The sequence below is a fragment of the Rhinatrema bivittatum genome, chromosome 2 (genome assembly GCF_901001135.1).
Source record: "Rhinatrema bivittatum chromosome 2, aRhiBiv1.1, whole genome shotgun sequence".
Taxonomy (NCBI): Eukaryota; Metazoa; Chordata; class Amphibia; order Gymnophiona; family Rhinatrematidae; genus Rhinatrema; species Rhinatrema bivittatum.
The window spans coordinates 808,280,715-808,296,753 of NC_042616.1; the positions used below are offsets into that span (position 1 = coordinate 808,280,715).

At 51.2% G+C, this 16,039-nt stretch overlaps 1 protein-coding gene across 3 annotated transcripts in view; it reads right to left on the bottom strand.

Annotated features, from left to right (window-relative positions):
- The window catches only part of LOC115085780 (ubiquitin carboxyl-terminal hydrolase CYLD-like), an 89,377-nt gene extending 78,296 nt beyond the window's left edge, over positions 1-11,081 (bottom strand). Inside the window, exons 1-5 of one of the 3 annotated variants that reach the window (XM_029592184.1) lie at positions 10,790-11,081; positions 10,478-10,583; positions 5,168-5,640; positions 1,421-1,702; positions 1,081-1,153 (exon numbers count right to left, since the gene is read on the bottom strand). In XM_029592184.1, coding sequence (XP_029448044.1) covers positions 1,081-1,153; positions 1,421-1,702; positions 5,168-5,623 — 811 coding nt within the window. In that variant the 5' untranslated portion in view covers positions 5,624-5,640; positions 10,478-10,583; positions 10,790-11,081. Of the gene's footprint in view, positions 1-1,080; positions 1,154-1,420; positions 1,703-5,167; positions 5,641-10,394; positions 10,743-10,789 lie in introns of those variants that run through there. The other 2 variants (XM_029592185.1, XM_029592183.1) reach the window with 2 other exon arrangements.
- Positions 11,082-16,039: the final 4,958 nt, after the last annotated feature.

Here is a 16,039-nt window from a genome sequence, read left to right on the forward strand (position 1 = left end):
GCCTTCCCTGATCCATCAGACTCTCACTAGATAACTTATCCTTTCATGAATAGGAAACTTCACCCCACCATCATTCTCCTCATTTGCTAATTATCTAATTTAATAAGTTAATTGGCTCGAGACCAGACTCGGACATGATTCACTGTTTTAACTTAATTTAATACTCTCTTAAGACCTTTCTTCTTCCAGCTGAATCAGCTTCCAAGTTCATTATCCTTGTTTTAATGTAACTTTTTTACTTTTTACTTCCTTACGTTTTTGCTTCCTCGGATTATCAAAAGTTGTTCCTCATGTTATATGTATCTATCCCCTGTTCGATGTAAACCGACCTGATATGGTACTCTTCCTTGAAGGTCGGTATAGAAAAATGTTAAATAAATAAATAAATTCCACTGCTCAGTATCCTCCTCCCCCAGCCCGGTATCAGACGTGCCCTACGCCCACCCTGGTTCAGGATCACTAGTACCTACTATCCCTAACCCAATCCCTTGTCCGTATCATCGGTGCCCCTACGCGTTATGCTCTCCCTGCCCAGAATCAGCATGGTCTCTAACCCTAATCCCACCCCTGTCTGCTTCTATGTTGGTCTGTCTATAACAATCTGATTCACAATATGTGGTCTTTGATAACACCATTTTGTCCTGTCGTCTCCTGGTATATCAGGTGCTCCTCCCCCCAAATTTCCTGTCATGTGCAAGATTCCCAGATACTGCCGTTTCCTACATCTTGGGAAGAACAGAGCAGGACATCTGGGCATCTTTAAGTGGGTCCTCTGTGTCAGCATTCAGGCAGGCTATTCTCCAAGTCCTGGTAGCCACGGGCAGGAGAGAACCAGCAAGAATCGGCTCCGATGATAGGAGAGGAGGGTACAGGGCGACGAGCTGAGCCACTTTATAGGATAACTAGCTAAGGAGACTCTGTTAATAAGGATGCTCTTACAAAAAGGAGGGGTATCACTTGCTACCCTAACGACCCTGCATAGAGCTGTGCTGGCAGCACAAGGGGCTCAGAAGTGTGCTTCCTGCCCTGCAGGTCATGCCTCGTTTTCAACCGCCAGGAGTTTTGTAAGGTTAAACATACCCGAAGGCAAGAACTCTTCCTTAATGATGGCATCCATCGGGATCTTCACAAGATCGTCTTTAGAGCCTTCATCCTGAGAGCAATAACAACAATCAAGAGACAGGCGAGACCTACCTGTCTGTCCCACTCTTACCCAGAATCATGTTAACAGAAACAAAAGTCAATTATAAGGGGGGAAAAAAATCATATTTTTCCTGGCTCCTAAATATTTGGCTGACTGCTCAGCTTTTTTCCACCACTGGGTAAACCCAGGCTGCCTTGGATCCACCAAAGCTCATCAGCTGACCCCACCCCTGAACTTTCTAGCAGGCATCATCAGCATAGGCAGATGTAGACTTACCGGGGACACCTCCACCATCCACTGGGGGCCCTCTGTGTCTATTATCATTGCGGTACCCTGCTGGAGCACGTCACACACATAGTAGCTGACCTTCTCCCCGGGTCTCACGGGCAGAGCGTGCTCGGTCTGTGAAGGCGCCGCCTCCTTCTTCTGTCGCCTCTCTGTGCCATGCACAAACTGCAGCTTGTCAAAGGGCAGGAAAATACCACAATTCTTCTCACACTTGAAGTGCCGGACACCACCGTAGGAACCATCACTCCGACCCCGGCCTTCTCCAGGGCCCTGCGAGGTAAGTAGAAGAGCATCGTCACAAGGCGTCGTCACAGGGCTTTCACGTTCCGTGATACTAAGCCAGCACCATCATAGGGCCTTCACGGTCTGTGATAAGCAGAAAGTGTCATCATAGGACTGTTACAGTCTGTGATAAGCAAAGAGAGTCCCCAATATGGGCATGATGGGCAGAGAACATCGTGATAAGGTCATCACAGTCTGCAATAAGCAGAGGGCATCGTGATAAGGCCATCACAGTCTGCGATAAGCAGAGGGCATCTTCACAAGCTCTGTATACACCAGGGAGGGAAACGCTGGTCTTCTAAATGTTACAGTAACGCCTGCTGGGAAAGCTTCAATCCCAGGTTCAAATCTGAGGAACCAAGGTTCATAATATCAATCAGAACATTCAAGGACTGATTCTCTGGAAATATGCAAACGTGTTTCTCGCCAGGGGAGAAACTTCCCATTCCAGCCAAAGATGGCTTCAATAGAAACAACATTCTTTCTTTCTCTTATCTAATTGCAGATATAAATGTAAAAAAGCCAGGATCCCACAGACTCAGTGATAGAACACAGGCAAGATACAGTGACTCACCCAGGGTCACACAGTCAATAACAGAGCTGGGATTAGAACTGAGGCACAGGGGGATAAAGTGACTCACCCAGGGTCACACAGAGAGTCAGTGATAGAGCTGAGATTGGAACTGAGGCACAGGGAGATACAGTGACTCACCCAGGGTCACACAGAGAGTCAGTGACAGAGCTGGGATTAGAACTGAGGCACAAGGAGATAAAGTGCCTCACCCAGGGTCACACAGAGAGTCAGTGACAGAGAGGAAAATTGGTTCTTACCTGCTAATTTTTGTTCCTGTAGTACCACGGATCAGTCCAGACTCCTGAGTTTTGCCTCCCCACCAGGAGATGGAGACAGAGAAGTTATGACTGACTCTACCCTATACCCAGAGGTGTAGTACAGTTAAAAAATCATAATAGTGCAACTCCATGAGGTGTCCCATAATTTGGGTTTATCATCGCATCTAGGCAGCATTAAGTGTCTGGGAAGGCTTGGCGGAAAAGCCAGGTTTTTAGCTTTTTTTTTTTAACTCCTGATGACATGGTTCTAGTCTTAGATCTGGGGGGAGCGCGTTCCATTGGTGGGGGCCTGCTGAAGATAGCGCTTGTTTGCTCAATGATGATTTTACCGGCGGGGCATGCAGTGTGCCTTTGTAAGCGCTTCTGATGGGTCTGGAAGATGTATGAGGTTGAAGTTGAGTGCTTAACATGATAGGAGCAAGTTTGTGTGTTGCTTTGTGAACGATTGTGAGCACTTTATAGAGGATCCTGTGTTTAATAGGAAGCCAGTGTAGGTTGCGAAGGATTGGAGTGATATGTTCTCTTTTGTTAGAGTTTGTGAGGATTCTGGCGGCGGTGTTCTGTACCATTTGTAAGGGTTTGATAGTATTTGTGGGGAGTCCGAGTAGAAGGGAGTTGCAATAATCGAGCTTAGATAGTATGATGGATTGGAGTACTAGCCGGAAGTCAGAGAAGTGAAGGAGGGGTTTTAGCTTTCTGAGGACTTGCAGTTTGTAAAAGCAGTCCTTTGTGGCAGTGTTTATAAACTTTTTTAGGTTTAGATTGTTGTCTAGCCAGGCTCCAAGATCTCTGACGTCAGGTGAGAACATGGTATCTGAGTTTACTGATCGAGAGGAGCTTGATGAGATGGTGAGGGGGTCATGGGAGATAATGAGCATTTCAGTTTTATTGGCATTCAATATAGATAGGAACTATATTCAAAATATTAAGGCAATAACATTTCAATGATTATATAGACGTTTCCTTAAGATGCATAATTATTAGAGGGTAGCAGGGCTGGAAGCAATGAAGGGGTTTAGGTTTGATTGGCATCAGGGTAGGCCTGTAAGAAAAGTCAGGTTTTGATGCCTTTTTTGAAGTGGGGTAAGGAGGGTTCAAGGTGGAGAGACATGTGGAGTGAATTCCATAGTGTAGGGCCAGCTATGGTAAATGCTCTTTCTCTGGTAAGGGAGAGGTGTGCAGTTTTGAGGGGGTGGAATGTGTAGGGTTCCTGCGAGGGTGGCTCTGGATGGACGATTGGAGGTACGGAAACGCGGCATTTCCTTGAGCCACGCAGGATTGTTTTTGTAGAGCGCATTATGAAGAACGGTGAGGGGTTTTGTATTTTATCCGGAAAGGGATGGGGAGCCAGTGCAGATCTTTTAATACTGGGGAGATGTGTTCTCTTTTGCGTGTGTCAGTGATGATTCTAGCCATGGAGTTCTGCAGGATTTGTAGAGGTTTAATTGTAGAGTAAGGGAGGCCTAGGAGAAGGGAGTTGCAGTAATCTAATTTAGATAGAATGGTAGACTGCAAAACTAGACGGAAGTCCTGAGCGTGAAGGAGGGGTTTAAGTTTTTTGAGGATATGGAGTTTATAGAAACCTCCTTTTAGTAGAGATTTGATATGGGGTTGAAAATTGAGGCGTTGATCTAAGACAACACCTAGGTCTCTTACAGAAGGCAGGGGGGGGTGGGTGGGGGTGAGCGTGTTGGATGTGATCTGCGAAGTGATTTCAGGATTGTTGGATATGAGGAGGATTTCCGTTTTGGTTGTGTTAAGTGCAAGTTGGAGGTTGGCTAAAAGGACGTTGATGGAAGCTAGGCAGGATTCCCAGAAATGCAGGGTGTCTTTGAGGGTTTTTTGAATGGGGATGAGGATCTAGACATCATCCGCATACAGGAAGAAATTAAGAACTAGGTCAGAAAGAAGATAGCAGAGAGGGAGGAGATAGATGATAAAGAGGGTTGAGGATAGGGAGGATCCTTGGGGGACGCCTTGCCCGAGGGGGATGCGAGGGGATTCTGAGGTGTCAATTTTGACCAGGTATTCTCTGTTGGAGAGATAGGAGGTGAACCACGAAAGTACTGTGCCGGAGATGCCTATCTCTGATAGCCGGGATAGAAGGATTTGGTGGTTGACTATCGAAAGCAGCAGGGATGGCCCCCACGGGACCTGCCAAACCCCTGGGAGGCTCCAACAACTCCTCTTCACTTTTTTTTTTTAAGACAAAGGAAAAAAACTAACTACCCTATCGGTCACTAAAACTAATGTCCCTTTTTCTACTTTTTTTTTTCCCCCACTAACTCTGGACTGTAGGGATTTGCACCTCCACCATCTGCTGGAGACAGAGAAATACTGATGGACTGTAGGTGGCACCTCAGGGTGTAGGGCAGAGTCAGTCAAAACTTCTCTGTCTCCATCTGCTGGTGGGGAGGCAAAACCCAGGAGTCTGGACTGATCCGGGTACACACAGGGAACTGGGATTAGAACTGAGGCACAGGGGGATAAAGTGACTGCACTGAATCCGTCACTGTTCACTATCATTTTGGCCTTGCTCGCTCCTTTACTGCCAGTTTCTTAAGCTGAGACCCACCCGGAATCCGTGACTCCGCACCTTACCTGTAACTCCACTCCGAAGTACACGGCAGGCAGCACGTGGCAAGCATCAATCTTCCCAATATAGTGAATAATACCCGGGACCACCTTCTGCTCGAGCGACACCAGGACCTGCTGGCCCACACTGGCCTGCATGGCATCCTCCAGGGCCGTCCTCTGCAGGAAGCAGTTCAGTCTCTCGGCGACGTTGGGGACAGCCAGCAAGAGCGCGGCCTGCTGCTTTCTCAGGGGCTGCAGGCTGTTCACGTCCACCTCTTTCCGTGACCCATCCTCCAGCAGCGTAACCTTCAGGGGTAACGGGCACGGCGACTCAACGCTGAACCTCTGCAGGTAATCCGCTTCACTGATGCGGCACAGCGTCCCGGCCTTCAGGGGGCGCAGCGCCCCGGTGGCAGATATCTCCGTCAGTATGAAATACAAGTCACCCTGCGAGCAACTGCCTGCCTGCGCAGCGCACATGGCGCAGGGCTGGGGGCCTGCAAATGAGAGGAGGGAGTGAGACATGGGCTGGGAGGCACGGGGGGGGGGGGGGGGGGGAGTTCCCGTCTGCAAAAGAAGAGAGGCCCATGCTGTGCAGCAGCTCAACACTCAGTATCCTACTCATCCCGCCCCCCTCTCTCCACTGCTTCCTCTTTTGCTGCAAGTCTGACATTATTTCCAAGATTTCACACATTTTATGCAGCCAAGAGCATTTCAAATTTTATGAGCACACCTATTTCTTTAAAATCTCTCCCCCTGATCGTGCTCTTCAGCTGTCTGTGCTGTTTTCATGCTTGATGTTCATCAGGGCGTTGCACGAGCCCTCTGATACAGAGCCAACCCTCAGCTGTCCATGCTGTATTTATGCTTTGTGTGTGTATCAGTGTGACGCCTGCACGGGGCTCTGATGAAGATCTGCTCTTCAGCTGTCTGTGCTGTTTTCATGCATTGTGTATACCAGGCTCCACCTGCAATTCACCCTCCCCCCCAATGGGTTTTGCAAGCCACACCCATCGTCCTGAGCCGAGTAAATCAGAATATTGCTGTGCTGAACGTCATCAGAAGCCAAAGCTCTGATACAGACGGCACATAGGGCAGAACAGCCAAAATGTGAAAATTAAAAGTCCCCAGGGATGCAGGCACAAGAAAAGGTCCTGGCCTTCATCTCGCACAAGTGGAAATCTACTAAATATGTATTAGGCCAAAAATGAGATGAGATCTGAAAATACTGAAGTGACAGTGGCAAGCAGATAGATGGTCTGAGTTTGTAAAGGATTCGCGCTACCTTCACGTTACTCTGAGAAACATGCCCTCAGATTGGTATGGAAGCTGGCATCATGTCATAACGAGCCAGCGATTATCACCACTAGAGCTGTCCTATAGCAAACGGGGGGCTCTGAAACCACTTAGATGGGTACTGGAGGCATTTCTGAGGCTTTGCTCTTCTTATTCAGGGTCCTGGGTGTGTGCCAGAGAGCGAGGTGAGCCGGGCAACGCTGACCAAATGCCATCCACTAATCCAGACTATCCCCTTATAATAACACGCTTACTCCTTCCACAGCTCTGGCAACCAGCAGTGCCGGAACGGTATCGATCCACCTCCTGTGGACTTTATCCCATCCCACTCTAGCAGTGCTGGGGACGGTACCGGTCCACACCCTGAGGGTTCAGCTCAATCTCAGACTAGCAGTGCCGGGACGGTACCAGTTCTCACCCTGTGGATTCTATCCCAACCCACACTAGCAGTGCTGGGGACGGTACCAGCTCAATCCCAGTGCTGGTGACGGTACCGGTCCACACCCTGAGGGTTCAGCTCAATCTCAGACTAGCAGTGCCGGGACGGTACCAGTTCTCACCCTGTGGATTCTATCCCAACCCACACTAGCAGTGCTGGGGACGGTACCAGCTCAATCCCAGTGCTGGTGACGGTACTGGTGCACATCCGAGGGTTCAGCTCAATCTCAGACTAGCAGTGCCGAGACAGTACCAGTCCTCATCCTGTGGATTCTATCCCTTCCCACACTAGCTGTGCTGGGGACGGTACCGGTCCACACCCTGAGGGCAATCCCAGACTAGCAGGGTCGGGACGGTACCAGTTCTCACCCTGTGGATTCTATCCCATCCCACAGTAGCTGTGCTGGGGACGGTACCGGTCCACACCTTGAGGGTTCAGCTCAATCCCAGACTAGCAGTGCCGGGACAGTACCAGTCCTCACCCTGTGGATTCTATCCCAACCCACACTAGCAGTGCTGGGGACGGTACCGGTCCACACCCTGAGGGTTCAGCTCAATCCCAGACTAGCAGGGTCGGGACGGTACCAGTCCTCACCCTGTGGATTCTATCCCATCCCACACTAGCAGTGCTGGGGACGGTACCGGTCCACACCTTGAGGGTTCAGCTCAATCCCAGACTAGCAGTGCCGGGATGGTACCAGTCCTCACCCTGTGGATTCTATCCCAACCCACACTAGCAGTGCTGGGGACGGTACCGGTCCACACCCTGAGGGCAATCCCAGACTAGCAGGGTCGGGACGGTACCAGTCCTCACCCTGTGGATTCTATCCCAACCCACACTAGCAGTGCTGGGGACGGTACCGGTCCACACCCTGAGGGCAATCCCAGACTAGCAGGGTAGGGACGGTACCAGTCCTCACCCTGTGGATTCTATCCCATCCCACACTAGCAGTGCTGGGGACGGTACTGGTCCACACCCTGAGGGTTCAGCTCAATCCCAGACTAGCAGTGCCGGGACGGTACCAGTCCTCACCCTGTGGATTCTATCCCAACCCACACTAGCAGTGCCAGGGACGGTACCGGTCCACACCCTGAGGGTTCAGCTCAATCTCGGACTAGCAGTGCCGGGACGGTACCAGTCCTCACCCTGTGGATTCTATCCCAACCCACACTAGCAGTGCTGGGGACGGTACCAGTCCTCACTCTGTGGATTCTATCCCATCCCACACTAGCAGTGCTGGGGACGGTACTGGTCCACACCCTGAGGGTTCAGCTCAATCTCAGACTAGCAGTGTCGGGACGGTACCAGTCCTCTCCCTGTGGATTCTATCCCAACCCACACTAGCAGTGCTGGGGACGGTACCGGTCCACATCCTGAGGGTTCAGCTCAATCTCAGACTAGCAGTGTCGGGACGGTACCAGTCCTCACCCTGTGGATTCTATCCCATCCCACACTAGCAGTGCTGGGGACGGTACCGGTCCACAACCTGAGGGTTCAGCTCAATCTCGGACTAGCAGTGTCGGGACGGTACCAGTCCTCACCCTGTGGATTCTATCCCATCCCACACTAGCAGTGCTGGGGACGGTACCGGTCCACAACCTGAGGGTTCAGCTCAATCTCAGACTAGCAGTGTCGGGACGGTACCAGTCCTCACCCTGTGGATTCTATCCCATCCCACACTAGCAGTGCTGGGGACGGTACCGGTCCACAACCTGAGGGTTCAGCTCAATCTCGGACTAGCAGTTCCGGGACGGTACCAGTCCTCACCCTGTGGATTCTATCCCATCCCACACTAGCAGTGCTGGGGACGGTACCGGTCCACACCCTGAGGGTTCAGCTCAATCTCGGACTAGCAGTGCCGGGACGGTACCAGTCCTCACCCTGTGGATTCTATCCCAACCCACACTAGCAGTGCTGGGGACGGTACCGGTCCACACCCTGAGGGTTCAGCTCAATCTCGGACTAGCAGTGCCGGGACGGTACCAGTCCTCACCCTGTGGATTCTATCCCATCCCACACTAGCAGTGCTGGGGACGGTACCGGTCCACAACCTGAGGGTTCAGCTCAATCTCGGACTAGCAGTTCCGGGACGGTACCAGTCCTCACCCTGTGGATTCTATCCCATCCCACACTAGCAGTGCTGGGGACGGTACCGGTCCACACCCTGAGGGTTCAGCTCAATCTCGGACTAGCAGTGTCGGGATGGTACCACTCCTCACCCTGTGGATTCTATCCCAACCCACACTAGAAGTGCTGGGGACGGTACCGGTCCACAACCTGAGGGTTCAGCTCAATCCCAGACTAGCAGTGTCGGGACGGTACCAGTCCTCACCCTGTGGATTCTATCCCAACCCACACTAGAAGTGCTGGGGACGGTACCGGTCCACACCCTGAGGGTTCAGCTCAATCTCAGACTAGCAGTGCCGGGACGGTACCAGTTCTCACCCTGTGGATTCTATCCCAACCCACACTAGCAGTGCTGGGGACGGTACCGGTCCACAACCTGAGGGTTCAGCTCAATCTCGGACTAGCAGTGCCGGGACGGTACCAGTTCTCACCCTGTGGATTCTATCCCAACCCACACTAGAAGTGCTGGGGACGGTACCGGTCCACACCCTGAGGGTTCAGCTCAATCTCAGACTAGCAGTGCCGGGACGGTACCAGTCCTCACCCTGTGGATTCTATCCCAACCCACACTAGCAGTGCTGGGGACGGTACCGGTCCACACCCTGAGGGTTCAGCTCAATCTCGGACTAGCAGTGCCGGGACGGTACCAGTCCTCACCCTGTGGATTCTATCCCATCCCACACTAGCAGTGCTGGGGACGGTACCGGTCCACACCCTGAGGGTTCAGCTCAATCTCGGACTAGCAGTGCCGGGACGGTACCAGTCCTCACCCTGTGGATTCTATCCCAACCCACACTAGCAGTGCTGGGGACGGTACCGGTCCACACCCTGAGGGTTCAGCTCAATCTCAGACTAGCAGTGCCGGGACGGTACCAGTCCTCACCCTGTGGATTCTATCCCATCCCACACTAGCAGTGCTGGGGACGGTACCGGTCCACACCCTGAGGGTTCAGCTCAATCTCGGACTAGCAGTGCCGGGACGGTACCAGTCCTCACCCTGTGGATTCTATCCCAACCCACACTAGAAGTGCTGGGGACGGTACCGGTGCACACCCTGAGGGTTCAGCCCAATCTCAGACTAGCAGTGCCGGGACGGTACCAGTTCTCACCCTGTGGATTCTATCCCATCCCACAGTAGCAGTGCTGGGGACGGTACCGGTCCACACCCTGAGGGTTCAGCCCAATCTCAGACTAGCAGCCCCAGGTACTGTGCCCCTGACTCTCCTCTCAGTCTCCGGTGCTCATGATTCCTTCCGCAAAGGGAAAGAGAAGATCCAAGTGAAAGAGAAACAGAAACCTCATCATTTCCTTAAGCAAAACAAAGCAACAGAGACAGCTTGTGACAGAAACTCTCCCTGCCTGTCCCCTCACCCGCCTCCCCACGCAGACCTGCAGGAAGCGGAGGCTGAAAGAGACGGAAAGGCTCCCGCCCCTGAGCCCCGCGTAGACGAGCCTGCCCCGGACTCCCTCACCTCCTCCTCCCGGCTGCAGGCGCACGAAACTCCGCGGCTCCCCCGGCCCACGTTAGCGGCGACCGCGGTAAACTTCCGTATCCGAGCTGCCGGGCCCGAGCGCCACCTGCCGGCCGCCGGGGGAACTGCGACCCGGACCCGTTACACCTGCCGGCCGCGGGGGGGAACTGGGACCCGGACCCGTGACACCTGCCGGCCGCGGGGGGAACTGAGACCCGGACCCGTGACACCTGCCGGCCGTTGGGGGAACTGCGACCCGGACCCGTTATATCTGCCGGCCGCCGGGGGAATTGCGACCCACAACAGCGACACCTGCCGGCCGCCGGGGGAACTGCGACCCGGACCCGTGACACCTGCCGGCCGCGGGGGGAACTGAGACCCGGACCCGTGACACCTGCCGGCCGTTGGGGGAACTGCGACCCGGACCCGTTATATCTGCCGGCCGCCGGGGGAATTGCGACCCACAACAGCGACACCTGCCGGCCGCCGGGGGAACTGCAATCCGGACCCGTTACACCTGCCGGCCGCCGGGGGAACTGGGACCCGGACCCGTGACACCTGCCGGCCGTTGGGGGAACTGCGACCCGGACCCGTGACACCTGCCGGCCGCCGGGGGAATTGCGACCCACAACTGCGACACCTGCCGGCCGCCGGGGGAACTGCAATCCGGACCCGTTACACCTGCCGGCCGCCGGGGGAATTGCGACCCACAACAGCGACACCTGCCGGCCGTTGGGGGAACTGCGACCCGGACCCGTGACACCTGCCGGCCGCCGGGGGAATTGCGACCCACAACAGCGACACCTGCCGGCCGCTGGGGGAACTGCGACCCGGACCCGTGACACCTGCCGGCCGCCGGGGGAATTGCGACCCACAACAGCGACACCTGCCGGCCGCTGGGGGAACTGCAACCCGGACCCGTTACACCTGCCGGCCGCCGGGGGAACTGCGACCCGGACCCGTGACACCTGCCGGCCGCCGGGGAAATTGCGACCCACAACAGCGACACCTGCCGGCCGACGTGGGACCTGCGACCCACAACCGTGACAACTGTTGGCCGCCGGGGGAACTGCGACCCGGACCCGTGACACCTGCCGGCCGCCGGGGGAACTGTACCCTAGTACCATAGCACTCAAGTCAGGGGTGGCCAAACTCTCACCTACCAAAAACAGAATTCATAGCAGCAGGGAGCCGCCTCACCTCTGAAGAGTGGGATGGGCGAAGGTGGAATGGGGGAAGGTGCCTCACCCCCATCAAATAAAAGGTCACGTCTCTCAATTCCTCCCCCAAACACCCTACCCTCCCTCTCTCAATTCCCCAACTTGGCCCCCAAGAGTGTCTCCCTTTCTCACTCCCCCATTCTGGCCCCATCAGTTTTTCCCTCTCTCACCCCTTCTCCCTTCATTCCCTCTTGCGACCCTGGCCCCACCAGTCGCTCTCTTTCTCAATCCACCACTTGTCCCCGCAAGTCTTGCTCTCTCATTTCCCCCACCACAAGCCTCGTCCCCCGCCAGTCATCCCTTCTCTCTCTCTCCACCTCCAGCTCAGCTGTCCTCCTTCTCCCTGCCAGTCGCTCTTAGCCTATAAGACGGTATGTCTTGAAATGAGATAAGCATGCCATGGGGGGGGTAACTTGCTGGTACGGCCGCTCCTACCCTCAGCAGATGGCATGGAGATCACTACCCTTAGCCAATATGCTTTGATGTTTTTAATGCAACTGCGACATTGCTCCCTGCTTCAATGGCGGGGGGGGGGAGAGGAATTGGATTCAGATGACAACCGAGGGCCCCGACTTCCATGGTCTGGGATACTGATATGCAGACATAATGGAAAAAAGCACTGGACTGCTTCTCTGGTCAAGTCCATGAGCAAAGGCCATCAAGCAGCACTGTCTGGATTTTCAAGAAAGCTCATCACCTAGCAAAACATGTCCATAGCTGAAATTTTTTATGGGTTATCGGCCAGTGGCCAAGATGCTGCCTCTTTTAGGGACCTGAAGTCCTCAGGAGCCTGTGTACCTGCAGGCCCAGCACCCCTCCCATCATTATTTGTAGGAGGAGGCTGTCCAGTGCACAGGGGAGATGGCGAGTGGCAGCCGCCTGGGATCGTGATGGCCACAGTCCCAGAAGTAGCAGCATCACGCCAGTGAAGAGGCAGGCCTCATGCCACGCTACCAGCTTCCCGTTGGCAGCATTGGCCGCTGACACGCTTCCTTCTCTTCCTCTTGGCTCGGGCGGCCAATCACACTGCCGCTTCCTGCTTTGTGTGGCATCCGTGCTCAGAGTCCTCTTCTTGTTGGGCCCTGCAGCCGTTGAGCCGTTGGCCATGCAGGCCGTTGATGTCGCCGCCCCTATAGCTGTTGCTGCTGGTGGCATTGAAAGAGCCGCACTGTCGGGGTCAGGGAGCCGCTAGTGGCGTGCGAGATGGCGGTTGGCCGTTCAACAAAATATTTAAAAACAAAAGAAAAAAAAAGATCGGACATCCTCTGTCATGAGTGTTAAAGATCATTCTCAGTAACTGGAAACAAGGCAATCTTATTACTGAACGAGCAGGGTGGGATTTGGGTTGTGTAACAGGCAAGTGTGAGAAGATGGCAGCAGGTAAACACCACAGTGTAATGCACTTTCTCAGTGTATAGAGTTAGAACGCAAGAACATAAGACTTGCCATGCTGGGTCAGACCAAAGGTCCATCAAACCCAGTATCCTGTTTCCAACAGTGGCCAAGCCAGGTCACAGGTACCTGGCAGGATGCCAAGGGGTAGACAGATTGCAAGCTGCTTCTCCCAAGAATAAGCAGCGGATTTCTGCAACTCTCCAGTAAAAAGTTTAATGGAGTTTTCCTCCAGGAACTTGTCCAAACCTTTTTAAAATGCAGCCATGCTAACAGCTTTCACCACATCCTCTGGCAATGAATTACACAGCTTAATAATGCATTGAGTAAAAAAATATTTTCTCTTATTAATTTTAAATGTACTACCTCGTAACTTTACTCTGTGTCCCCTGGAATAGAATGAGTAATTAACTCATTCTTTTCACTCATTATTTTATTAACCTCTCTCATGTCTCCTCTCAGCCATCTCTTCTCCAAGCTGAAGGGTCCCAATTCTTTAGCCTTTCTTTATAGGGAAAATGTTCCATCTCCTTTAGCATCTTGGTTGCCCTTCTTTGTACTTTTTCTAATTCTGCTATATCTTTTTTGAGATGCGGGGACTGGAACTGCACTCCATGCTGCGACTCAAGATGAGGTCGCAGCATGGAGTGATACAGAGGCATTATGATATTCTCTGTTTTATTCTCCATTCCTTTCCTAATAATCCCCAGCATTCTGTTTGTGTATGATATATGAACACAAGATGAGGATGCACCATGGAGTCATACAGAGGCATTATGATATTCTCTGTTTTATTCTCCATTCCTTTCCTAATAATCCCCGGCATTCTGTGTGTGTATGATATATGAACACAAGATGAGGATGCACCATGGAGTGATACAGAGGCATTATGATATTCTCTGTTTTATTCTCCATTCCTTTCCTAATAACCCCCAGCATTCTGTTTGTGTATGATATATGAACACAAGATGAGGTCACACCATGGAGTGATACAGAGGCATTATGATATTCTCTGTTTTATTCTCCATTCCTTTCCTAATAATCCCCAGCATTCTGTTTGTGTATGATATATGAACACAAGATGAGGTCACACCATGGAGTGATACAGAGGCATTATGATATTCTCTGTGTTATTCTCCATTCCTTTCCTAATAATCCCCGGCATTCTGTTTGTGTATGATATATGAACACAAGATGAGGATGCACCATGGAGTGATACAGAGGCATTATGATATTCTCTGTTTTATTCTCCATTCCTTTCCTAATAATCCCCAGCATTCTGTTTGTGTATGATATATGAACACAAGATGAGGATGCACCATGGAGTGATACAGAGGCATTATGATATTCTCTGTTTTATTCTCCATTCCTTTCCTAATAATCCCCAGCATTCTGTTTGTGTATGATATATGAACACAAGATGAGGATGCACCATGGAGGGATACAGAGGCATTATGATATTCTCTCTGTTATTCTCCATTCCTTTCCTAATAATCCCCAGCATTCTGTTTGTGTATGATATATGAACACAAGATGAGGTCACACCATGGAGTGATACAGAGGCATTATGATATTCTCTGTTTTATTCTCCATTCCTTTCCTAATAATCCCCAGCATTCTGTGTGTGTATGATATATGAACACAAGATGAGGCTGCACCATGGAGTGATACAGAGGCATTATGATATTCTCTGTTTTATTCTCCATTCCTTTCCTAATAATCCCCAGCATTCTGTGTGTGTATGATATATGAACACAAGATGAGGCTGCACCATGGAGTGATACAGAGGCATTATGATATTCTCTGTTTTATTCTCCATTCCTTTCCTAATAATCCCCAGCATTCTGTTTGTGTATGATATATGAACACAAGATGAGGCTGCACCATGGAGTGATACAGAGGCATTATGATATTCTCTGTTTTATTCTCCATTCCTTTCCTAATAATCCCCGGCATTCTGTTTGTGTATGATATATGAACACAAGATGAGGATGCACCATGGAGTGATACAGAGGCATTATGATATTCTCTGTTTTATTCTCCATTCCTTTCCTAATAATCCCCAGCATTCTGTGTGTGTATGATATATGAACACAAGATGAGGATGCACCATGGAGTGATACAGAGGCATTATGATATTCTCTGTTTTATTCTCCATTCCTTTCCTAATAATCCCCAGCATTCTGTGTGTGTATGATATATGAACACAAGATGAGGCTGCACCATGGAGTGATACAGAGGCATTATGATATTCTCTGTTTTATTCTCCATTCCTTTCCTAATAATCCCCGGCATTCTGTTTGTGTATGATATATGAACACAAGATGAGGATGCACCATGGAGTGATACAGAGGCATTATGATATTCTCTGTTTTATTCCGCATTCCTTTCCTGATAATCCCCAGCATTCTGTTTGTGTATGATATATGAACGCAAGAGGAGGATGCACCATGGAGTGATACAGAGGCATTATGATATTCCCTGTGTTATTCTCCATTCCTTTCCTAATAATCCCCAGCATTCTGTTTGTGTATGATATATGAACACAAGATGAGGTCGCAGCATGGAGTGATACAGAGGCATTATGATATTCTCTGTTTTATTCTCCTTTCCTTTCCTATAAATCCCTAACATTCTATTTGCTTTCTTGGCTGCTGCTGCACACTGAGCAGAGGATTTCAAAGTATTTTCAACAATGACACCTGGATCCTTTTCCTGAGTGGTGACTCCTAATGTGGAACCTTGCATTTTGTACCTATAATTTAGGTTACTCTTCCCTAGGTGCATCACTTTGCATTTGTCCACATTAAATTTCATTTTCCATTTGCATGCCCAGTCTCACAAAGTCCTCTTGCAATTTTTGTCACAATCCTCTTGCGATTTAACAACTTTGAATAATTTTGTGTCATTGGCAAATTTGATCACCTCACTTGTTCCATTCCTAGGTTGT